This window comes from Mycteria americana, chromosome 3 (assembly GCF_035582795.1).
Source record: "Mycteria americana isolate JAX WOST 10 ecotype Jacksonville Zoo and Gardens chromosome 3, USCA_MyAme_1.0, whole genome shotgun sequence".
NCBI lineage: Eukaryota > Metazoa > Chordata > Aves > Ciconiiformes > Ciconiidae > Mycteria > Mycteria americana.
The window spans coordinates 115,997,189-116,023,363 of record NC_134367.1 but is presented as its reverse complement, the minus strand read 5'-3'; the positions used below and the strand labels follow the sequence as shown (position 1 = coordinate 116,023,363).

At 51.8% G+C, this 26,175-nt stretch overlaps 1 protein-coding gene across 1 annotated transcript; it reads right to left on the bottom strand.

The window, feature by feature from the left end:
- Positions 1-2,085: 2,085 nt before the first annotated feature.
- Positions 2,086-26,091, bottom strand: KLHDC3 (kelch domain containing 3). The gene is made up of 11 exons (XM_075496665.1): positions 25,910-26,091; positions 18,671-18,906; positions 16,081-16,257; positions 13,686-13,801; positions 12,287-12,358; positions 11,845-12,058; positions 11,467-11,553; positions 8,770-8,878; positions 3,426-3,499; positions 2,941-3,019; positions 2,086-2,721 (listed from the first exon to the last, which is right to left on the bottom strand). Exons 2-11 carry the CDS (start codon positions 18,822-18,824, stop codon positions 2,655-2,657), a joined length of 1,149 nt encoding a protein of 382 aa, XP_075352780.1. The 5' UTR covers positions 18,825-18,906; positions 25,910-26,091; the 3' UTR covers positions 2,086-2,654.
- Positions 26,092-26,175: the final 84 nt, after the last annotated feature.

Genomic DNA, 26,175 nt, shown 5'->3' with positions numbered 1-26,175 from the left:
GCCATCACAGCCCTGTAGGTGGGAGGTGGTAGGGAGCTCACCTGAATGGCTTCGAGGCACCGGGCGCCTGCTTGCCTCTCCTGGGCAGGCAGCTCATCTCTGCCTGCAGCGGCCTGTGGCAGCGGCTGCAGAAGATGGTCATGGTGCCGGCACTAGGATGCCTGAAGCTGGCAGCGCACCGTTGCCTCCTTCGCCTCTGGCTGTGTCTGAACCTGCTGACCCCGCTGCTCCCAGCCTCCTTTTGTACCCTCCTGGGGCGCAGGGGCCAAGCCGCTCACAGAGAGAGTTACCTCTCGTGACGCAACTCCAAACAGCTCGGGCTATTTTTAGAAGGCAGGCTGCTAAAAATAGCCCTTGCAGCCGGCTGCAATCTGAGAGGGGAAGCAATAAAAGGAAGCCAGGGTCTTTAAAGCAAACCTGGCTGCTCAGGAGGGGGTGATGATGAAGGTAGCAGGGATCCCCCTGTGGGGCACACATCCGCCCAGCTCCTGGCCCACAGTTTCCAGCTCAGCAGAAAGTCCATGATGGGATGAAGGCTTGTGGCTAGTCCTCCCGCCCAGCAGCTGCTCTCCAGCATCGCTGATGACTGAGCTGGGTGCTGCGAGAGGGAGCCGATATGCCAAGAAAATGCACTGGAGGCATCTGGACCAAGGAGGCGAGCAGTGTCCCATCCCCGGGTCTGCAGCAGGGTCCTGGCAGAGGGAGGTCAGGGCCACAGCGCCCCTGAACCTGAGGGACCCCTTGAAGGGTAGTGGGGTGCCTGCGCCTCTCTGGTGAGCCCCTTCTTTACTTCCCAGAGAAGCCTTCTCCCCACCAAAGGTTTGCCCTCCTAGAGGCAGCTGGCATGGGGCACTGAGCCTTTCTAGGGCCTGTTGTCTCCACTCAATGTCCCAGAGACTGTGATTCTCCCCAGAGAAGCCCCGGTGACAGCCATTCATGGACAGAGCCAGGAGCACCTTGGGGAGCCTCTATGCTCAGCACCACGCTGCCCAGCGCAGTGAGGCTGGGTGGTCTGTGGGTGTTTCCTGGTGCCTGGCACCCTACAAGGAGAGTAAGCTTGGCGCTTCAGTGCTGGGGAGGGGGATGCCATGGCAAAAAAACTTCCAGCATTTCATGGCACGGCTTGAGGGAGAGCCTGTGGCTGAGGGAGCTGGCTGAGCAGGGGAGACAGAGCTGCTGGACAATGCATAGGAGATGCCCTCACAGGTAACCTGCAGGTGCCAAGGACCACAAAGGGGGATTCCAGGCTGGGGGTGCTCTTCCTGAGCCAGATGTCCTGTTAGCACACCCTGGCTCCCTTCAGGCCCCAGCCCTGTCATTGATGCTCGTCACCTACCACAGCGAGGTGCTGCCAGTACACGAAGAACAAGCTCTTGTCACAACTGTGGTGCCTTCTGTTCTCTTGCCATGGGGTTTTCACTGCTCTTGTGCCACTCCAGGCTGCTCCGTTGCACCTGCATTGGCCACCTCCCACAGGCTGAGGAGCCCAGGCACCTCTGCAACCTCATGCTGCTGGATGAGCAGCACTTGACCCTGGCTACAAGCCAGCCCTCAGGGCCTGGGCCCTCTGCCACCCCTTCCCCGCACGCAGCCACCACCATCTCACAGTTGCCCTGCAACTTTACATCCCAGGGAACAAACACCACTGAAAACTTCCCTAACTTTCCCTGCATTAGCTCTGCTACAGTTGCTGCCGGAGCTCCTTTTCACATCACCTCCACAGGAAGGGGCTCAGGCACACCTCTCTATGCCACCCAGGAAGGCTGCCCCAGACATCCCTCCCTGGGGCAGGGAGCTGTGGGGCACCCACCTTCCTGAGGCAGCACAGCCCAGGAGACATGCACCATCTTCTTCCCCACCTTCTTGCAGGGCAGCACAGCCCCCGGCAGGAGGCATGCATGCCAGGGCAGTGCTGCTGTGGGGGGCCCAGTTCCCCTTCTCCCACCCCAGCCAGGGCTGCAACTCACACCAGCCACAGCCCACAGCTGCCATATGCCACTGGTGGCCTGCAGCTGGTTCAGTCTCTCCGCTCCCACACCTTCTCTCCCCCCAGTTCACCTGCTAGGACACACAGAGCAGCAGAAACCATGTCTGCCTCAGCATTTATAAAACTCCCCCCAGTTGCTGTTTTACAACGGGAGCTGGGCAGAGGGTCCAGCTGGGCCCAGGCCCCCACATCAGGCTCAGCTCAGGGCTGGGGCCTGCCATCCAGTGCCAGGAAGCTGGTCAGTGCTGGCAGGTGCAGGTGTAGAGGTCCCTGCTCTCTCTCAGCAGCGCAGGAACAGTTCATAGCCCGAGGCCAATCCCGGGGCCATGGCTGGTGGTAGGAGTCGATTCAGGCCCTTGGAAAGTGGCCGAGGACCAGGACCGCACAGCTGCGGCTCCACAGACAAGGGGAAGGAAGGCAGGAGATGCTGGAGCCATCAGCAAGGAGGGGGGTTCACAGTTGTGCTGCTGGGACGAGCCGATTTCTTCCCCAGCAGCCTGCTCTGCCTGCACATTCATGCTGCCCCAAGCGTGACAAGGGCAGAGGGAGGCCGGGCTAGGGCAAGACAAACTGAGCTCACATGTTCCTTGCTTGAAAGGGCTAAAAACTCATGCAGGCAGTGGAGCAAGAGGTCAGTGTGGAGGGGTGAAGGCAGGGTGAGCCGGCATCAGCCCTGGGAGGAGACGATGGGGCGGCTGATGGTGCTGTTTGTTGTCATGGCTGAGAGCTCCCATCTGTAACACACCAATGGTACACACTGAGAGAAAGCACGAACACACTGCCCAGGGCTGGAGCAGCTCTGCTGCACATCAGCCTCAGCTGTGGTCTCCAGCCCAGCCTGCCCCAAAGCTGCACAGTGCCAAGGAGGATCCCAGGCAGCCCTCAGCCAGGACTGGAGCACTCCAAGGACAGGGAGGACCCATGGGGTGACCTCCCAGCAAGGCACGCAGTACCTGATGTCGTGGGGAAGGCAGGACTGGTCCAGGCTGTACTGAATCACTGCTAGCTTACACAGCGTCTTTAGACTGGGGCCTGCAGAAAGAGGGCAATTAGCCACAGCAGTCCTTGTCTGGGCTCTGGGCAGGGGGGTCCAGGCATCATGCAATCAGTGCCACAGCAAACAGGGCAGAGCATCCCAGCCATCCCTCTGAGGAGCAAGGGGTGCCCACCAGGGACAGGCTGGAGCAGTTTTCTGGGCTCCAACAAGAAGTCTGTGTGGAGTGTGTGAAGAGCCATGAGCCCAGCTCAGGCCTGTAAGCACAGCTGCATCTCTGGCTGGTCTGCCTTAAGTCACATACACCAGCCAGAGACAGCTGCCTGACTCCAAGAGGCAGGCACCTGGAGCCACGTAGGACATGGTATGGTACTTCACAGTGGGGGCTGCTCACAGGGCACCTCGTGGTGAGAGGTGCAAGCTGGGTGGGGAGTGCTCACGTACTGAAGTCGAGGATGTAGAGATCCGAGTGATCCATCAGGTCGAATTCATCACCCATTCCCTCCTCTGGAGACGGGCTGCAGAAGCCAAGCAAAGTGTGTCAGTGCCAAAACACTTGTACACCACTTAGGGTCCCTTGGGCTCCCCAAGGGCTGAGCAAGTCCAGGACTGTTCCTGGCCTGCCAGCCCCACGCAGCGACCCTCTGATCCCTCCTGTCCCTCTGCTTTCCCCAGCAGCACCCAAAGTCATTACGCTCCCAGCTCCTCACAGAGCAGGCAGAGCTGCACAGAGCCAGGGCTGCCTGGCTGGCCCAGCTGCAGCAGTTGAGCAGGAACACACACCATCTCCTCTGCAAGCCATAGCAGGGAATGTGGGAGCTGCCTCCTTCTTGCACACAACTACAGTGACTCCAGCTGCGAGCCTCCCCTTCACCTCACCTCACCTGCCTCTGTTACTTTGCTGCACCTCCAAGCACAGGTCCCACTCTGCAGGGAACATCCCTTTTCCGTTCTTGTATATTGAGCAGCCTCTGGCTGGTTTCACACTCCTCCTTCCCCAGGTACCTCCCAAACCACTCTCCAACAACTGAGCAACCCTAAGGCCTCCCCCAGAACTGTGGCACCCACCCTCAGGGCATGAGGAGGGTGCTGGCAAACAGCTGCCTCCAGAGCTGAGGCTTGTTTCAGGGCTGTATTTGCTCAGCAATTTCAGTGGATCCGACCCTCCAAAGACCTCCACTCAGAGAGGTAAAGCTGAGCCCTGGGACAAGACTCAGGATGACTCTGAGCAGGCTGGAGAAGGGATGTTACAGCAGCTCCTGAAAGCAGGCATGCTTACACAAGCATCTGTCCTGCTCTTCGTGTGACAAACAGGCCCCATAGGCTGCCCCACAGGGCCAGGCAGGGCCAGACAGCAGGCAGGGCCAGACAGACTAGCATCACCTGGAGAACCCAGTGCACTGTTGGAGACTAACCAGCTTCACAGCAATGCTGTATCACGGAAGGCCGCCCTTATAACATGTTAGAAAACACATACAGAACAAACTGCCTGGGCAGGTAGGGGTCAGCCCATCCCTACCTGGCCCCAAACACCACATGGGGTGGCATGGCACAGCCCACACTGTGGCTGTGTCAGACCTTTTTACAGACCTCAGGCCAGCTTCACCTCACTGCCAAGGGGAGGCATGCAATTGGAAGTACAAGGATTTGGGAGAACATCACATGGGACAGACATCTGATCTAGGAAGGATCAGACACCACACAATGGAACAGTATAAAGTCCAAAAAGCTGTGCTGTTGTCCTGAGTGAGGTAGGCAAGATAAGCTGGATACCCAAGAGGACTTTTTGTACGGCTCCCTAGTTGTGCTGCAGGGCCACAGATCATGGGAGCCATGACCTATCTCCAGAGATGGTGGCAGACTCAGCAAGTGGCTAGTGGCCATCCAAATTTTCTGCAACCTGGAGAAGCAACAAAAGGAGCCATATGCTTCAGGCAACACTGCTGTGCTCTCCCTGCCCACCTCAGCTCTAGCTTCCCAGGGCTGCATGAAATATTTGCAGACTGCCACATGCCATATGTTACTCATGAGTCATGCCATGGAAACCTGTGATTCTCCTGTCTGTAAGCTCTCAGGAGCACTGATGCTGCTGGGGACAGAGGCAGCATGCACTGTACCATACTGCCCCAGCACTGCAGTGGGCCAGAGCGTGATAAGCCAAGCTGCTTTCTCTAAGGACAATACCAAAGGTGCTTTGCAGAAATTCAACTTTTTCTACAGAGGAGTGAAGGCAGCAGCAGAGAATAAGCACCTGAAGCAGATGCTGAGGTCTTCACGTGGCTTAGTGGCAGCTCTTTCCCTCTTTGTCTGCATTAGTTGTGTACCGTACCTGCTGCATTAGCACAAACTCTCCAGCAAAAACCCACAGGTTAGCAACCTGCAGCCAGGAGAATATTCTATTTTATTAGCTTGCATTCCTCTGACTAGGCCAGCAGCTGGACTGCTTTTGGGTTCTGCCGCATGAGCTGAAGTTGTGTGCCAAGCACAACAGCACAAGGTTTGAAACAGATTCTGCCCAGCCGCACGCTGTTCACCACTCCAGTTCTCATATGGTTAAGATCTACTGCAATTATTTCAGCACGGACATTGAGATGTTGAAAGACAAGTGTAGAGAAAGCAGCTAGGAAACAGCTGCATGGCAGCGCAGGCGCAGACATTTCTCAGTCTGACCACAGGAATCACTGTGGGCTCCAGCCACAGCTCCCTGGTTGTGCCAAAATGGGGACAGCATTTCAGAAGACTGTAACTGAGCATGTGTCAGGCACTGATCAGTGCAGCAGTCATTTTAAGCCAATCCCAATTTGCCGATACTCCCGTCTGATGTTGGTCCTGGAATGCTAGTGAGGAGCTATGACTTCAGGCATTTCTAGGGAACAGCCAGCCTCACCTATGGTTCCCTGCCTCTGCAGTCTTGATGGAACAGCCAAAGCACCTGAGAGACCAGTGACTGCATTCCCTAGCACAGAGAGACCAGCCTATATTGGAACAGTAGTGCTCGGGCCATGGGAAAGCACTCCCATGGCTGATGGTTGTTTGGAGAATTTGAAGGAAAGGCAAGTCCTGCTTTGGTTTGTGACAAGGCAATTTAGTGCGTCCTCACTGCTTAGCTGGGACCTCAGGCAGTGACTTCTCACCGCAGCATCACTTGCTTCCCCACCTATGACCCGCTAAGCCTCACATCTCGCAGGACACGAGACAGTCCCTGTCCCTGCCCCCCCCCCCCCGGTTCCCATAACCCCAGCACAAACTGCAGGGCACAGCTCACTGCTGGCAGAGAAGACCTGTTGCTGATGGGTCCCATCTGCCCGGATACAGGCAAGAGCCCCTTTAATTCCACCCTGGTGTGCTCGCCACACCACAATCTAATCTCACATCCACGTCACAGGAAACCCTAGACCATCCCTTATCTTTCAAAGGAAAGCCAGCAGGCACCACATCAGTGGTTTTAATCACCAAGCTGCAAGCAGCTAGGGAAAGCCTGGAGTTCAAGAGCAGGAGAGCCACAACTCCCAGACAGCAGGGTGCAGGGCACCCCTTTGCCAGCCAGAGCCCAGCAAAACTGCTTGTTCCAGCTGCACAGCAACTTGGTGTGTTGGCAAATACTCTTGGGCCCTGCACCAAGCACCCAGTGAGAGCCCCTGCTCTCTCACCAGACCCAGGCATTTCCAAGCCTTGTCAGGGAAACAATCCTCAACCCAAACCTGGATCAGCATCTGTTCAGCTAAACTCTGTTTTACAGCATTCCCTCTCCCCCTCGTTGTCCCTTGTGGATGGTCCCTGCATGTTGAAGTGCTGGTGGGTTTTGGAGAAAACCAGACCAAGGCCACAACCATGACACAGCTAACAGGAACACTGAGCTTAGTGCTACATGACTTCCTGGTCACTTAAATGGGACACAAGTGATAGGATTGCTGCTGGCCCCAGTGAGAGACGACAGCTGGGGCAAAAAGACCAGGCTCTGGGCAGGACTACAGAAGAAACTAAGCATTTGGATGCCACAGGAGCAGGCAACCTGCAGAAGTGGCTCTTGAACAGTCTACAGTGTACATGAATCCTGTAAGGGAAGGTAGGACACAAAGGGGTTTTGCCTGCCCGTCCCCCAGTGCTGCTGCCTAGCCAGCTGAGCCTGCCGGCTCATCCTCCAAGCAGCCCTGCCAGATCCCCTGCCCTGTGTGCTCCCCTCCCCCTCCCCGGGCAGGGCAGCACAGGTCAGGACGCAGACCACAGGGAGTTCTCCATTACCACGACTTCCTGGAAAACTTCTTATCTCACCAGGCAGCTCCAGAATACACCTGATAACTGTTACAGGAAGTGAGTACTCCCCACCCCCGTCTCCCCCTTCCCCAGCCTGCAAGACCCTCCCTCCAGTCCAAGCAGGACGCATTCGTGGCTGCCAGCAGCTCTTCCTATCCCAAACTAGTGCTGATGAACTGGCTTGCACTGGGGTTAAGCCTGGATTAAGGAACAAGTTGAATACTGAAGTAATTCGGTGGAGAAGACAAGGCGCTGCTGCGTTGCCTGGCAGAAGTGGACCAAACTCCAAAAAGCTGGTGTCACATTTGTTGTGGTTTGCTAGCGTTTCCTAGGAGTGCCTAGGTTTAACATCAGAGTTCAGCTGCTGCTGTAAAACAAATCCACACCGCAGCATCTGAGAGCATCCAAAACTGCTGTCAAGCCCTACACCAAGCCTTCTACTGTATGGAGCAGCACCCAGTATCTGTTGAGGAGACCGGATAAACTAAGCACCTCTGCATACCTCACCTGCATTGACCACTTCCTCACACACACATGGACATCCTACAACCAAGCACACCCCCCTGAGAGCTCCTGGGGCCTGAAGGCCCTTCACTCCATCACACACTGGTATGGTCAGCCCATCAGCAGAACCTGCCCTGCCTTGTCCTCTGCCCCAACTTGTCTTCAAAAGTATCCCCAAAAAGCCACTGCCAAGGTCCCAGAGAAAGCCCCAAAGCTTTCCACACCATGTGGAGGGCTGAAAGCATTTTCAGATGTCTCTGCAAGGTAGATGCTGGCAAACAGACCTGTGCTCCAGAGCTGCAATTTGTCATTCCAGACAGCATAGAGTGTGTCCTGGTGATGGGCCACTTCCTTTCTTTTAGCAGCTGTTAAGGCTCTTGGCCACATCCAGCAGCCCTACACCCTGACAAGTATCACTTCCAGTGTTTGACAGCTAAATCCTTAACACCAGGTCCCTTTTGTGAATGGAAACTTTGCTAAGCAACACTGGCACAGAGGGAATGTTGCCTTGTCGTGTGTATGGGCTCCTCAAACAGCTCCCAGCTGAGCCAACATCCCACTGCAGCTTGGCAGACACCACACTTGCCAATGAAAGAAAGCGACTCTGGTGCAAGAAGCAGGGCAGCATGTAGGGGAGGATAAGTCAGTCTGAGGTCTGCTACAGCACAGCAAGACTAGGATACTTGTCCTTCTGATGGCAGGATCTCCTTCCCCCTCCCCACCACCTCTTTCACAGAGAGCTTGACCACTGCACAACCCCTCCTGAACAGCATGTTACATAATTCTGCCTCTACTTGTACAACAAGGCTTGTCACCAGGTGCTTTACAAGCTTACATGACATCTTCAGTCTCACCCTTGCCTTTTTCCAGAGGACCCCTGATCTACATGATTTCTTACACTTGTAAGGTAGATGGACAGTTGCCATGTGCCTCTAAAGTGCATCTGACTACAGCATGGGGCAGAGCATGGAGGGACACTGTGCTGAAGGGAATGGCAAACCCTCTCACAGAGCCACCCCACACAACTCACCTGGTGCCTCCAAAGAGAATGATTTTGTCCCCCACTCTGCAGCAGCACTGCCGGCGTCGAGGACACGGGCCTTTCCCCTTGGGCTCAATCTTCCTCCAAGAAAGAGAAACTAAGGGGCAGAAAAGAGTGCACCAGCTTGTCACAAGAGCCTGGCCAAGAGCCGGGTATAAGCAGGTTATGGATTTAAACAGATCACAGCAAAACTGGAGGCTCAGTGCCCCACAGACACCAACTAGCCAACATCCACCCTCCCTGTTGACCTCTTCTCGCTGTAACCAGATGTAACCAAAATGATTAGTTTGTTCTTTTGTAACTAAGCAACATAGAGATAGGAGCCGGGTAGGCAATGCTTTAATATTGTGTTTGTACACCTATGGCTATGGATATGCTACTATGCCCAAAGACAGTTGGACAAGGAGTAGTACGGACATGCTGCTATGTTCCCAGTACAGCCCCAGCCCATCTTGACAACGAGTTGAGGGTAGCTAGAATAATTGGTTTGTGTTAAGGGTGCCAAATCATTGTTAGGGACCATGCACCATGAAGAAGGGAAGCAAGTTACATAAGCAAGGTGATATTGCGCATGTCCAGAAGAAGGGGTCGACTAAAGGACACACCTGTACGACCACCAGAGACCCCCATGGAAGCCCCTTGGAGCTCAAGGATGCACGCGTAATGACCATGCGAATATGATAATTAGTTCTGGGAAACAGAATTAATATGCATGGTCATTCTGGGAAATTTGATGCATATGTATGTAATCGGACAATATAAGTTTTGGTTGATGTAACCTGCGGTATGCACGCTAGGTGGAATGATCCCCCATGCATCCAGGACTGTAATAAAGAATGCCTGCTTCTTAATGCTACATTGGTGTTAAGGAGTTCGATTCCCGATTTCGGTGACATCGTTAGCAGCAAAATGACACACTTCTATGAGGTCATTACTGAAGTGTTGCTTAGATGCCAGGCACAGCCCTGGAGCTCTGCCTGCTGAAGAAGGAAGTTGCAGGTCGAGGCCTTTTGCTTGCAAAGCCTGAGCACCAGGACCCACGGGTTGCCACAGCAGCAGGTCACACATCACAGGGAGCTGTACAGGACAGGGCTCCAGGAGCAGGCAGGGAGGCAGCCTCCCTTCCCCAGCACCCTGCTGGGGTCCAGATCTGGAGAAAGACCCAGGAACCAGCTCCATCTGCTGGCAGACACTGTGAATGCAAAGCATCCTCGCAGAGTGGAAGCTGCTGGGACAGCCTGGCTGTAGGAGCATGGGGAACTGAACCAGGTGGAGAAGACAGCAGCTTTTGTCCTTGTTGGTCTCTGTGGCAAGGGTGCTGGGGGTAATTAATCACTAATGCACAGCACTGAAACCTTCAGGAGCTCTCACACTAGCTCATAGATCAGCTTGGGGAACAGCAAGTTGGCAAACAGCTCAGGCAAAGCAATTAGCAAACAAAATCAGTGGACAGCGAAAAGTGCCCAAGAACCCCAAAATAGCTCACAGTTGACAAGGCTAAGTGCAAGGTCCTGCACTTGGGCCACAACAACCCCATGCAACGCTACAGGCTTGGGGAAGAGTGGCTGGAAAGCTGCCTGGCAGAAAAAGACCAGGGGGTGTTGGTTGACAGCCGCCTGAATATGAGCCAGCAGTGTGCCCAGGTGGCCAAGAAAGCCAATGGCATCCTGGCTTGTATCAAAAATAGTGTGGCCAGCAGGACTAGGGAAGTGATCGTGCCCCTGTACTCGGCACTGGTGAGGCCGCACCTCGAATACTGTGTTCAGTTTTGGGCCCCTCACTACAAGAGAGACATTGAGGTGCTGGAGCATGTCCAGAGAAGGGCAATGAAGCTGGTGAAGGGTCTAGAACAGAAGTCTTATGAGGAGTGGCTGAGGGAACTGGGGTTGTTTAGCCTGCAGAAAAGGAGGCTCAGGGGAGACCTTATTGCTCTCTACAACTACCTGAAAGGAGGTTGTAGAGAGGTGGGGGTCGGTCTCTTCTCCCAGGTAAGAAGTGATAGGATGAGAGGAAATGGCCTCAAGTTGCGCCAGGGGAGGTTTAGATTGGATATTAGGAAATTTTACTTCACTGAAAGGGTTATCAAGCATTGGAACAGGCTGCCCAGGGAAGTGGTTGAGTCGCCATCCCTGGAGGTATTTAAAAGACATTTGGATGAGGTGCTTAGGGACATGGTGTAGTGGTGGTCTTGGTAGTGTTAGGTTTACGGTTGGACTCAATGATCTTAAAGGTCTTTTCCAATCTATACGATTCTGTGATATGCAGGCTACCAGCTCAAGAACCACCCCTTCTGCTGCACATTTTGAGCTGGTACCAAGCGAGTGTGGTATGGTGATGCTGCAGCTCAAGTTGAATAGTTTCCCCAGCTACAGTCTCTCGCTTCCCCATATCTTCTTTTCTGCCAACACTTCTGCATATTTAAGAACAAGACAAAGTTTTGACAACCACCCTTTGATTAGCCCTGTCTTTCAGCAATACTTCCTTTTGCACTTTCTAACTGCAATTTGGAGACAGTCTGAGGATGAACAGGGGTCCCAAGCACGGTAGCAAGTTCCTGCCAATGCTGTCAGAAGAGCGAATTCCTCCCAAGCAGGCTCCTAGCCCTTGGAAAGTACGCTCATCTGAGCACTCACACACTTGAGGGCCTTGAGCAATATCACTGCAACAAGTTAAAAGCATAAATACCTGGATTAAATTTCCAGAGGTCGTGGAAGTGTCTGTTCAGGCGTGCGTTGTAGCCACCAAATACATATAGCTCCCCATTGTAGCTGACTGTGGGGAGTAAGCACAGACATCAGTGTGCCACCCAAGGTAGAGCCCAGCAGGTCCCTGTCCCAACATCAAACACAAAGCAAAGTGGCGCTGGTTATCCACCTTTGCTTACATCACCTTCATGTGCAGGGCTACACGCAAGGCTTTTCGGCGGGCAGCAGCTTTCCACAGAAGCCAGGCTCTGTGCACCCCTTGCTAACCCACATCTCCACCCAGTGGACCAGACACCCCTTCTGAGGCAGGCAAGAATTTCCTTCCACTGTCCTCCTCTCTCAGCAGACCCACACTCACATGCTGAATGGCTCCGCCGGCCTTCAGGGAGCACTGGAGTCGGAGGGGAGTCCAGCCAGGAGTTTGTTTCTGTATCAAATACTCTAATGCGGTTACAGTAGATCTCATTGTTGGAGTGAAATGGCCCAAAACGATCAGCTCTGCCACCAAATACGTACATCTTTGTTCCAATGATGGTAGCTGAATGGAAGTCTCTCCAGCGAGCTGGCGTACCCTGCAGGGACAGAGTAAAACAGAAGAAGAGAGAGAATGCAGATTACACCCAGGGAGACGACACACCTTGATGGGGAAGTTGGGGTGGCTGCCTTCTCCTGGAGAACTTCCCCTCCTGCAGATCCCAGCCACACCAGACAGAAGCTGCGAGACAAGTGTGGGCATCTACCCCAGAGAATAGCAGATAAGGAACTTCCTCCACAAACCAGAGTGAAAAGTAGACACTGACCTTGGCAGAGATTAAGGTCCACATCATGTTTGTGGTGTCCAGTTTATGGATATCGTTTGAAAAGCAGTCAGCCTGGAAGACAGCAGGGCAGCCTGGTCACAAAGGGACTAAGAAGCCTGGTCACATCTGGCCCCAGGAAGGATGCTGTCCAACAGACCTGGAGTATCCCTTTGGAGTCAGTACTTCCTAAGAGACATGGAGCTTGCTCCAAAGTGTTAGGCTAGGCAGCACACTTATCACTTAACAAGCGGGAGGCAAAGCTCATTTCTCCTCAAAAATGTCCTGTCTCTCCCTGCAGCTTTCCCATTTATTTGGTGCTCAGTTCCTCCCCCCAAGGCTGTCCTGCCCACAATATGTACATTCACAGCAGAACCCTGCCTCCACTCCATGCAGCAACAGAAGAAAGGTGCACTAACGGGACAGTCAAACTGGCTCTGCTAAGGCCACCTGATGAGAGGTAGAAGTTAAGATTACTTCTAGGAAGCCAAACATCCAGGAGCAGATACACTCACAGTTCTGAGGATCCCACAAAACTCGTCTGCAGCTAGCTGCCTGGAAGAGCCTGCATTCACAGGAACAGCACAGACTCCTGCTCCTCCAGGCAGGGAGATAGCAGTGAGACAGCTACAGGTTTGTTTGGTATTGGTTAAAAACAAGCCACACTTGAACTGCTCCTGCTGCTGTAATCAAGATCATGGATTTGGCACGCTATTGTCCTCAGAAGAAGGGTCTGCCATAACAGAGCCCTAGCTTTCTTCCAAATAAACAGATGTGATTTGGCACTGCTTTTCTGGAGCCTGGTGACAGGCTGAAGTGATATTTACCCACTTCTTGAGCTCAGAGCACAAGGGTTTGCTCAAAGGAGCATTAGGCACACTGACAGCTAGTGCAGGATGACCTTCAGCTCAAGGTATTCTTAATGGGAGGGCAAGCAAGGGTTTGCTTTGGGGATCAGCAAGATGTGAGAGCAGGTACAGAATACAGGGAACTTGCACCAGATTAGGACAAGACCTCACAGCAACACTGCAGACATTGGAAAGTTATTTTTTCTGGCTCATTTCTCAGCCAAATTAAAATAAATGTAGATCAATATATATTTATTAAAAATGTTATTAATTTATCTATCTAAATCTGGCTGAGAAATGAGCCAGAAAATATAAAAAATATATATTTTTACCTCTATATATCTATATTTTTGGGGGAAGAAAAAAAATCCACCATTTTTTTAGGCCTACTTTCCAAGGATCTTCTCCGCAAAACAATGAGCATAACTTGGGTAATTAATGCCATAACTTTGCTGAGTTATAAAATGAAAGCAACTATGGATACAAATAAGTCCTAGGTAGGAACACCCTCTGTCCCAAGGGATTGCCAAATAACACTTAGAGAGACTACTCACCAGCTGTTCATAGCCTCCAAAGATAAACATGCTCTTTGCCAGGACACAAGCTGAGTGCCCATCTCTCGCTCCTGGGACCATTCCAGACACCTTTGGCGTGAACCACTTGTGCGTGTCTGAAACAAAACGGGAGGCAACGCTAAGAAAATACAGCAGATGTTGGGATGGGATAGCTCTTCACTACTGTTCTTCATTTCTAAGACAGATGTCCTTCTCTTTCACACACAGCACCTGCTTCTGCAGAGAGGCTGCAAGCTTCTTCAGGCAAGGCTACCTGCCTGAGCCTCCACAGAGGGGGACAGTGACAGAGGTCTCAGCACCTGGGCATGGCCGCTGACTCTGCCCAACCTGACAAATAGCTCGCATTTTAAGTGTGAGTAGTACAGCACTGCTTGAGCAATGTTGTTTTTATTGAATCCCTTGCAAAGCCTACTTTGTGAGTCACTTATCAACTCTGCATTTACAATTTCAATTACAATGAAGCAATGATGCTAAGTGGCTCAACTGACCTCATGGCATGGAGATGCTGACTAACTGATTGAGGAAAAATATCTCTCAAATCCAGGCGGAAGCCAGTTAACTACAAGCTCACCATGTCAACAGAGCTACTGTGCACAGCCCCACCTCTGCAGCACAGCACTCTCTATCTTATCTGCTCCTCTTGTTACATCCTCATCCCCTCTTCAAGGGGAGCCTTCCTCACTCTCCACCCTTCCCAGTTCCCTTCACACTGCTCCCCTTGAGCCTGCACCAGCCAGATTCAGGCCCTTAGCCCACATGCTCCAGGGGTTGGCTTGATTTAGGGGAGGACTTTAAATCCAGCCAGAGCTGTTCTCCATGCCAGGGCAACATGGAGCCAAGCCAGCAACTCACTGCCAAGCACAAAGAGGCACCTGTCCCAAGAGCCCAGAGAGGCACAGATAAGCCTTGAGGCAGCAGGAGACATTCCCCCCACGCTCCCTAACTGCTGCGAGCTGCCAAGAGCAGTGCTTATTTCAGGAAGCAGTAACATTGGAGTCAAAGCAACATTCTTCACAAGGATAACTTCTCTGAACTTGGCCTGCGGCCAGAGCTATCCACCTAGGCTCCAGCTGGAACCACACAAAGGGTCTTGCAAGGTCAACAGGATCCCTGGGCAGCCTCTAGTGAGAAAGCTGCAGCAGCTATCGAGTTCCTTTCCTTCATGGGGCTGCTTCCAAGCCCAGTCACACGGTAGCAGCAAGAGCTCATCCAAGCACAACACGTCAAATTAGAGATGGAAAAGACCTCGACTTGTGATCTGCTTGACACCCCAGGGGACAAAATTGCACTCAGCCAGGACTTCACCCAGCCTGATGCGACTCCTACAGTGGAACTTACACCACAGACACGGGACTGTGACCGCCAGCCTCACTTTCCAGGATTGGCAGAGACAGGCACAGCGTGTACAGACAGCTGCAGAGGGTTTGGACCAGGACTGAAGTCTGTCCTTTCCGTTAATTTTCACTTAATGCTGAAGCACTGGAGTTGGCAGGGAGACCAGGCAGCTCCCACTACAAGGCTTCTGTGTAGGCAGAGGTTTACTGGTGGCTTCCCAGCTGCATCTGTCAGGGGAAGGGGGAAACCCTGTACCCAGAGAGCAGCTCCAAGCTGCGAGACATTTCCTGGCAAAGAAGGGAACCCATGACCAAGTGCCAGAGCAAGCACTTTCCTTGCAAGTCCAGCAAGCCAGTTACTGGTCAGTATTTAGACGGACCTGCCTCCAGAATCCAGTTGTACTGCCTTCCTTTCCTGACACTCTTGTCCACCCAGTTCCTGATGGTGCCTGTTCTCCCCAGGTGCTCCAGCAGCACTATGGAGAAGCCAGCTGAAAGGCTCAGGGAGTTCATCTTTCAGGTTTATCTAACTTGACTCATGCCTTCCTTGATTTTGCCATCCTGTCCCTGACTACTATTGTGTTTTATTCCTCACTCCTTCATGCCTTCAGAAAGACCACCCTGGAGAGGAACCACAATCCTCAAGAGCTCTAGCCCCTTCTCGCCGCAACCTTCAGCCACAGCTAAGGAATAATACACCACACAGAGACAATGTTTCAGTTGTAGTTACTATCAGAGAGAGCACACAAAGCTGACAGAAAAGTTAAAACCAGTTTGATTATTAGACAAGCTCAGTAATCTCTGTTCAAAGGCTTTTACAGAGAGTCAAGTGTGCAGACACACAGGACACCCTGCTCCCCTTCTAAACCTGCCAAAACAGCGAGCAACACCAATTCCCCATTGGCACCATTTCCTCCAGCCTGTCAGTTTGTAGAGAGACTAAGCGACAGGAAAACAAGTTGGGGAGCAGTGTGGTGGGGCAGAGAGAAGGTCTCATCAAGAGCAGTTGTGACAAGGAAGAGTGAGAAGCTGGAACTTACTGACATCAAAGGCATAGAGCACGTTGCAGGCTCCCTCGGTGTCGTTGCGACCACCCCATATGTAGACGGTGTCATCTATGAGCACTGCTGAGTGCCCATACCTCATGTAGGGCACCTCTCTCACATGGTCTCGGCTGTTTGTCCACACTGGAGGCAGCTTGATCCAGCGCAGAGACACTGAAAGCACAAGTTTGAGCCCACGTCAAATGCTAAGCCGTCCTCACAGGTCACAACCCACCCTGCACGGTGCTTTTTTTCCCCCCTATGACAAGGTACTAGAAGCAGTCTAGTAAAGCCATGTCTGACCCAGAGTAGTAGCTAGTTAAGGAATATGGAAGCACAGTTTTCCACAGGCCCCTGTCACAGGCAAGACTACAGGAAGTACTGGAGGACCAGAGGACTCTGGACAGAAATGGGCTCCGTTCTGCATCAATTACACTGAAGAGGTTTCCACTCTGGCTCATCCTAGACCATGAGTGAAGGTACAGCACACACGCACCAACACCACCACCCCCCCCCCCCCCCAAGAAAAAAACAAACCCCAAAAAACTGGGAAAGGAAAAAGAAACAGTGCAGAGCTGATAATGAGTGCAGACACTACTCTTCAGGCTAGTCACATTTCTGAAGAGACGCAAAGCTGGAAGAATGGGCAGCACAGGAATAATGCACTGCAGCCACATGCTAGGGAACACACCTGAAGGCATCATTTGGACTTGCAGTAGTACAGTTTAAGTAAAGCAACGCAGCAGCTTTGTAGGAACAGGGTTTGTTTGCTTTTGTTTTGTTTTTTAAGCTTTAGATGAGGCAGCTGTCTGTCTCCTTTACCCCCATCCATACCTGAGTTCTCCCTGCTAACCTCATGTTACTAATAGGAGTTCATTGTAATTACAGGTTCTCCTTCCTGGTAGCCTGTATGTCATGTTCAGCAGCAGCCAGAGCAGTCAACAGATACTACAGGGTTTAATGACAGTGCAAGAGTCACAGCGAGCATTACATGGCCCTTACATAACAGCAATAACAGCACCCAGACACCCTCCCTCTACTGCACATACAGCCTCCAGTTTTGTTTTCAACATGGAGATAACACAAAATATAGCAGAAAACAGTCTGAAGTTCCCCTGAAATACTAACATAGGGAAAGGGAAAGGGTCAGGCATCTTAAGAGGTGAGCATGTGAGCATCTACCCCAGAGGCAGAAAGGGCACTGAGGAAGCACGGCCAATGCTAAAGTCAAGCTAGACGAGATGTTTCTGACCTAAAACACAGTCTTCCTCTTTGGAAGATTGAAAGATATAATTCAAAATCTGGTATCTTGGCTTTAGCACTGGAACCTGGCAATGCTAATTGAGCAAGGGCTTGGGAAGCCAGTGTCACCTCCCGTGTGGTGGCTGCAGCGTCATGACACTTTAATATTTGGGAGTGGTAAGAAGGGAAGACAATGCAAGAGCATTCCTTTGGGCACAGTAATTATGCTTCCACCATAAGAGTGATGCTCTACTGGCACGTTTTACAAGCTACAACATTCAACTGTCTTGAGTGTGAGAGCCCAGTCTCTCTGGGTAGAGATGAATGTCTTTGTTCACAAGGTCTTGAGCTACACTCCCCTCTACACTGTGAGCAGGTCACCTTGGCAGCCCTGGGTAACCAATGCCTTTATCCGCTACTTCACGAGTCAGTCTTCTCCACAGTCAGGTTTAGAAGAGTGAATTCACTGCATCTTACAGACAAATTAGTGTCATCTACAAGCCACATGTATGTTAGGAGAGCATTCAGCATGCTGTCCAGTCTGCAAAACTGCTCATTGGTTCTCTGCTCTCCTCTCTTGTTCAGCTGGACCCATCCAAGCACCTCTGCAGTTTTTCAACCACCTGCCTAATTATAGGGAAACACTTCATGAACTAGCTCAATAACCTCTTCAGTTCAAAGAGCACTGAATCAAGAAAAACAGCCTCTCCCAGCACAGTCATGGCTCCAACTCGGCCTCCTGACAGATACTGGCTATCCGACACAAATGGTTCCAGCTCCAGATGCTTTTCTAAGTCACATTGTGAACCTGCATGATAGCTGCTGCCAAAATGGGAAGGCCTCCATCCTAGCCACATACCCCTACTGACTCCATCATGCTGGCAGCGGTTGTCAGCTGCCCCCACAGGGAAACAGCTCAGGACTCTAAACCTGGAGACTTAACTGAATGCACTGGCTCCCACCCTGCCCCTTCCATGCTAGGGACAGCTGAGCGTGGTCATGCTGCAAACTGGATGGGAGACCTGAGCCAGCTAAACATCACCTCTTTGCACCTAGCTGAGTTAGCATTCACAGAGAACAAGGACAAAACAAGCCATTGGCTATGTGGTTACTTCTAGTGAGTCCTTATCCTAGCAGTCTGCTGAACTACAGCCTCTCTGTGCTGGGCCCTGCCCCTGAAGCTGAAAACACAGGGCTGCAAAAGGGAAGAGGCTCCCATCTGTACCAATAACTTTTTTGAGGCAGACAGCATGTTAGAACGTAACATCTTAAGCAGTAGTGGGCAAGAAAACTAATAACTGAGCCCAGCAAGCCACTCCTTCATGCACCACAAGGACACATTTACCTGCGTTAAAAACATGGACGTCAATCTGCCGCAGAGTCTCATAGTCTTCTCCAGAACAATATCCGCCAAAGGAATAGACCTTGTGACCAACGGCCACAGCCGCGTGGTTCACCCTCCGCGGCCCACCTTCCAAGTGCACTGCCCACCGTAGCATTCCTCCCTGCAAGCCAGACAGTCTTCAGGGCCCCCAGCACCACAGCCGCATGCTTCCTGGGCCACCACGATGTCACCTGGCTCTGTAACAGAGACAGAATGCTAAAATAACATGATCTGTCTTGCAGGTCTTCCTATCTTCCTTGAGTGCCAACTACAAAGGACACATTGCTGTATCTTCAGTCATCTGCCTCCCAACTGGAGATGGTGTTACTCTCCCACTGGGAAGGAGACACAAGGCAGGTACTGTAAGCTGAGCAAGGCTCAGACAAGCAAGCAGAGATGCCCTCGCATACAAAAAAACCTCAGGGTGGCTGTACAGGCAGCCCAAGCTAAGCACCTTTGGCAAAGACAGCCAAGTGCTGCGCGCTCAGCCATGCCCTGGTCATGTACACATCATGTACGCACCAGAACAATTTGTCCACATGAATGAAAACACACAGTGAGAGCCAATTGTGAAGGTGAAAAGAACAGAGCCAGAGGGAAGAGAGCATGCTCTTTGGATCAGTCATGAGAAACAGCAGAGGAAAATATTTAAAAAAAAAAAAACACTAAAAAAAAACCCCCAGAGAACTACCCCCACATAAAGCAACTGACTCCCCGGTACGGGGGTGGACTACAACACTAGCATTTGGACTTACTGATTTGAGCACTAGGGTCTAGCTTAATTAAACATGAGAGGACAGAAACCCCCTAGTCTGGGGAGAAAGTTCTTTGCTAATGATCAGAATAAGGCCTTTTCCTCCCACAGCAAATCCAAGCATAACTAGGAAAATTTTGTAATATCATATCTCAGTTAAGAAACTGATATGCTTCACACTTCAAACAGGTGGCTTAGATCAGCTCTTAGAGGAGTCACCACAGCTGATTTTTGCAGAGATTCTCCTTTGGATCTAAGGATTTGGAGCACAGTCCTGCCTGGGTACTTCTGAAAAAGCAGGTCAGTTCAATTCTTTAACAGTCTTCTCCCAGCTGAAAAACAGCCATTAGAAGAGAGTCAGTGTTTCAGACAGCCTAAAGAAAATTCTCTTTTTTATTGCTTGGTTCTAGCTTCTTGGAAGACGCAGTCAGCACGCTCCCACCCCACAGCCAGTTTTAGCATTTGCAGAACACAAAGAAATTTGAAGATGCCTTAGAACGAGGACTAAAATTCCTACACATTTCCTCTGTCCCTTTTCTTTTTGGAAAGTACTGAGCGTTCACAAGGAGAACTTTCCTCCTCTTTAAAGTTTCTGAAATAGTTGGAGAGCAGCAAGAAGGGGCAGCGCCATGCTACTCTGCTCCAGTCGGCCTCCCCTGGTCCCTCAGTCAAGTGGAACCACCACTCACAACCAGGCATCTGTACAGCCCATCAGCAGCCTGATCACTGCAGCATCTGGCCCACCTGTACACTCCCATTTTATCCCCACCTGAGGAAAGAGTCAGAGACACTGCCCAACAGGGAGCTCCTGGCGTGGAACAGAGCTCGGGCTTCCAGCTCCAGCCATGCATACTACAGACAGTTCAAAAGCATCCAGAAACCAGTTGTCTCATTCCAGAACTCCTAAATCTCAAGAAAATTTGAGTAATTTCTTTTTAAAGTTATTTCAAGTTGTTCCCAAAATAGAGACTGGCAGCCAGAGCATGCTCTGTACCTGAAAGTGACAGCAACAGGACATATGCAAAGTCCAGAGAGCATCCTGCAGTCTTACTTGTAACAGATGAGCGCAGAGCAAGGAGTCCCTCCTGTGAAGCAGCTTCTTCCTGCAGCAACCACCGTAACCTAAATTGCAGTCAGCAACCCAGAAAGTCACATCAAGCTTTTCTCCAGCAGAGCTGCTCCAGAAGAGCCCAGGAACAGCCCCCCTCTGCTACAGGCCACACTTCACTGTCTAGGACCACCTCAAATTCAGATCTAGCAGGTTCAGTTTTTGGTTTTTAAATTACTATTTTTTTTTAAGCCAGGCAGCAGCTCTTGTATAAGTCCTCTGCAAAGCTACAGAATAGATGAGTTTCCATGGAGACCACCCAAGTCACCTTTCAGGCTATTTTGAAGGCTTCACATATCTAAATCTGTTTCCTGCCTCAGTCATGAGTTATCACTGAGAAATCTAACCAAGATTTTCCTCAAAATTGGTTCTTGGTTAAGTGATTCTGTAAGAGACTCCTCCAGGGGCTTAACTGGACTCTATGACCAGTGCCAATATTTTCAATACCCCTCAGACTGAGCCTGATCCTGGAAGATTAAGAGGATGAATCGTACTTCCAAGTTCTCCACTTGGTTCCTCCTGGGGCAGAGGAGCACAGCAGCCTGGTGTGGCAGGCAGGCATTGTACCAAACTGCTTGCCTTTTTTGCCAGAAAGGCTGGGAAAATTCTTCTTTACCCTTGGGAGTTCACTTAAGCCGTGTGCCAAGGAGCACGCTGCTGTCGGAGCAGGACGCTGGTCCTTTCACTCCAACAAGAGCCGGCTACCCTGCCTGAACATTTTCATCATTAAGATTAGTCATAGGAACACAGGAAACAAAGGCTGTACATCCTAAGAAGTTAATCTGGTCAACTGAGAGACAGCAGCTCAAGGCCCAGCTGGTTACACTGTAGGAAATGATGTTGATGTTGTAGCAATGATGTTGCAATGTTGTTTTCTACAATTACTGGGAAAGGTTTTTCCAGAGATGAGCCCTTCCCGGGAGGCAGGCGGTTGTATGCAGGCCCGAGGCGGTGGTGGGGGTGATGGGGTTGAAGTTGGCTGCACTTCACCTTGGCTCGGGACAGGGATACCCCCTCAGAGCAAACACAAAGCGTAGCCAGCACAGCCTCTCGCTGCCACTTGTCAGACCCAGGGCACACAGAAACACTCATTCACTCTACGAAAAGAAAACAATCAGAAGTGTGAAGCAATCCTTACAGGATCATATATTGAAAGACAAAGGAAAACACAGGATTTAACAAGCTGCCAGGGATTTTCCAAACCCGAGTGCTCTTTTCTACACTGTAATAAAAACATCCAGCCAGACTCAGTCGTCTTCTTCTGCCACTGACCACAACCCTACCCCAAAACTGCCACAAGGTCTTCCCGCCTTCACCAAGCACTTGTTCTCACCTTTGCAGCCACGCAGAGGTCCACCCCCTTATCCTCCCTGCACAGCCCCACAGCCCTGTCTCCCGAGGACCCACCGCTCCTCCCCGTGCTTTCTGTGTCCAGTTCCAGCCTCTCTCTTCTCCTGCCTCTTTTTGAAATTGTTTCATTAGAGCCATCTTCTGTTCCAAAGTCAATTTTCCTCCTGCAATCCCCCTCTCTGCATTACCTGCAATTATGAGTTAAACACCTTTTTTTCCTGTCTACAACTATGCACACTGTTAAGTTCCTTTTAAGGTTTTGATTTCCAATGATAATTTATATGATATTAAAGAAGGCATAAATACACCACCTTCCAACCTCCTTCCTACGAGGACTTCTTAATAGGAGGCATTAATACACTTGACATCAGGCAGTGTGCCTTAGGTTTCTTTAAAGATTGCACAGGGCACAGCCAGGGAGAGAGGGGAACAGCAAAACTGATATCAAACAATTTACTAACAATTTCCCCCAACTGTACAATATTAAGTTATGCAAAATACATTCTGCGATTTCTCGTTTAGGAGACCAGCAACAGGGAGGTAGGCTATAAAATACAGAAACATTGATAAGACAGAGGCAAATTGTACCAGAGAACCGGGAGGGTGTTAGCTGCAGGAGGCAGTACATGTTCCAGCTCAGGCAAACCAGGTGCTTTTTCACTCTGCACCACAAACCAAAGGGACAGTTAGTGACACTAACATTCATCATGGATCAGAGGAAGGGCTTTCACACCACAGAAAAATTAAGCTTGAATCATTTAAATCATAGAAGCTATTGCTACTGCCAAAAGCCAGCAGGGTAAGAGGAGGGTTGCCTTGTACATGGATTCATGCAGACACTGAGCTAAGTGTGTGTCCCTTTTCTGGATCCTGCTGAGACAACCCTCTCCTCCCCAGAGCTGCACCTCTTTTAGAGCAGCCTCTGCAGTTCATCTGCGCCCGCAGCAGAAGCTGGTTGAAGGTCTGAGGAATCTCCTCCAACTGATTCAGCATGTCCAGCAGGAATCATGCCCCAAAGGCCCCAGGAACTATGACCATATACTTATAGGGAGAACAAAAAGCTCCCTCAAAACAAGCAAAAGTTTCTTGTATAGTGAGAGAAGAGATTTCTAGATGAAACAAAACTAATGAAACTGCACTCCCACATGCTCTGTTAGCTTGACATACGCTGGCTCACCTTAGATCAGGAAGCTCTGGCTGCCTCTCTTCCCCCAGTCTCAGCTGGGAGAAGTGACACACTGAGCATCCTGACCACACGCACGCACACACTTGGGGTCTCCTTCACAGAAGAGCTTCTGTTCAAGTCACTGCTTGCTTTCACTGACGCACGTGTCAGCTCCCCACTTCACCTCTCCAAAAACTAATAGATCTTTCCATTTAACTTTGCACTCACACAGGCAGCGATCATGCAGTCTTCACAACTTCCTATTTCCCTGGTCTGGCACAATCTATCCAGAGTTACAGTCAAGCACAGAGAACACAGAGAAATTTGGGTTGAAACCCTGGCAGGTCCTGTCATTAATTTCCAGGAATAAGAATGTTTCTAAAAATCGGGTTACACTTCACCTACTGTTGAAGTACTTGACGCTGATGATGCTGGAAATGCTCACTTGAGCATGGCAATGTGCTGTTCCTGTGCCACTAAGCACAGGGAGTCTAAAATTTAAAAGTGCTCAAAATAACCTGCTGTGGTCCCACAGAAACGCCTGAAGCCCTCCACTGACTGTGCACAGCACCACAAGCCCAGGTACACACTTCGAGAGTAAGTGGTGCAACAACAGCCGTGGGGTGACGGCAGACTAGTTGTCGCTGCAGTCAGGTGTGACACCTGACCACAAGTGGAAGCTCACAAGTCTGTTAGCAAGAGAAATAGCTATGGACGTCCTTCAACACCTCCCTTGTTCTTCGTCAGCGCTGACATCCAGCAAAGGGAGCGCAGAAATTCATCTGGGGCATTTCACTGCTAAGCAAGGGAACAACCAGATTTTAAGTCAGCTCTGTGTTCTTCGAATACAGCACTTAGAGACAACACTCCCAAATCTCTGGCTGTGCTGTTGTCTGAAGATGCACATAACACCTGAAACAACCTTCATCCTAACTGCCCCAGCTTACACCTAACAAGAGCCTACCAGCACAGCATATAGCCATCCGAAATCATCAGAAAAAAATCACTCAGTAATTTCTCACTAGCATACCTTCCAAAGCTGTTGTTGTGACTTGAACAAAGTGGCACAGATGGAAAAAAAAAAAAAAGTAATCATGGTTTTTGCAGTCAGATTTTCCAGCTGTTTGTTCTATTTGCTTTAGACTTTCTATTTTGAATTCCTACAATTAACCATGAAAACATTTAATTCGAGGTAGAAAGCTATTGACCATTGCCAAGTACAGCAGCCAGCTGACAATCTTAGAACAAAAATATATATGCTTGGATCTACTTCTTTGTGCAAAGAGAGTTCACTGGGCTGCCTTGTTCCTCTATGCACACAGAAAGAAACCTAGAGCCATTCTGAAAGCTGCTCAGATTAGCCTTGCTGCAGTCAATTCCCACAGCAAGGGGGAGAAACCCAGCAGAAAGCGGCCCGGATTTTCCAGGGCTCGCCCTGCCAGCCCCAGAATTACAGCACCACCCCAAGCAAAGCAGCCTACTGCCCCTGCAAAGTCGCTCTGGAGAGCAAATCCTACCGTGTGGCCGCCTCAGTCCCGTCTCCGAAAAGATGCCAGCCACAAGGTTTAGTAACACTTAAAATAGCCCAGCCAGCTCAACAGTCCATATAGACGGTTCTATTTCAAGCACATCCAACTTACTGTTAGAGATAGCACGAGAACAACCCACTTTCTTCACTCATGCTTGACATTTATCTGATGCTTTGACTATTTATGCTAAGGCAGTGTGAAATTGCAAGCTTGCACATTCAGCAGCTTGGACACTCGCAACGTAATTCCAGCAACAGTAAACTAGGCAGTGCTAGAACAGCCCCTGAGCTTGTTAACTGAGACTGATCTGGAAGCTCCTGTTAGACACGGGAATCACAGACCACACTGCTCAGGCAGAAATTTATTCCAGAGTCCCTCCCTGCAGACAGCAGCACCACCTCCTTATTTTTGCCCAAATATTTTGTTCACTGCTGACTTACTTTTGCCCAAAGCCCAGCTAAGATTCTGCACCTACTGACCTGACTTCTCCCCTTGCCTCCCAAACCCCACCGCCGCTTCTCTACAGAGCGCACCTAAGCTTCGGAGATATTCCTTGACCCCCTCTCCCCTGCCAGGAATTTGTCCCGGCCTCTGGCTACTGTCAAGCTGTTTCTGCCACGCCAAGGGGCTGTTTCTGCCCCTGGGAGGGAGCGGGCTCAGGAGAGCCGAGGTGACAGCTAACGCGGCGTTTCTCGCTCTACGCAAAGCCGCGCCGTTTTCTTCCCCCGCACCCGCTGTCACACCGACACCGGGACCCTCCGGGCCGAGCGTTTCGCTGGGCTCAGCCAGGGCGCACCGGTGCTCACCGCGCTCACCGGTGCCAGCCGTTGCCCGGCCTTGGCGCACGGGGAGCAGGCGTGAAGCCCCAAGCCCGTCAACGTGGCCAAGCCTGGGGGAAAGCGCAAACGGGCTGAAATCGCACAAGCCCGCGGAGATGGAGAGAGAAGGCCCAGCGGCGGTTACACCAGGGCGAGGACCAGGAGGGCAGCCTCCCCGGCAAGGGGTCCGCCAGCCCCGGCGGAGGAGAGGGACAGCGGGGTCGGCCTGCCACCGCCCCGCACGGGCCCCTCAGGGCCACCGCACGCTTCCAACCGCCGCCTTACGACCGGTGGCCGAGAGCAACCGGGGAGGGCGGCGGCCCCGCGCCCCCGGGCCCGGCCCTCACAGAGGGGCTTGGTGGTAGTGCCAGCTCCCCCGCTCTCCACGGCCGGCCCCACCGCCAGCTCCCCGGGAGGGCAGCGCGGGCGCCCCGCTCCGCCCCAACGGCCAGTCCCTCTCAGCCCCGGTCCCATACCTGACGGCGGGAAGGCGGCCCGGCAGCCCCACTCCGACGACCGCGCCCGCCGCTCCCTGGGACTTGTAGTCCGGCGCGGCGCCGCCCCGCCCGCCCGGCCCCGCCCGCCCGGGACCGCGGGCGCCCTCACCCGCCGGGGCGGTACGGCCTGGCACGGCCCCACAGGGCCCCTCCGGGGGTGCCGGGCCCAGGCTCCCCTCGGGGGTGGCGCCTGCCGTGCCCTGCCCTGCCCCGCCCCGCCATGGGCCCGGTCCCGCCCGCGCTGC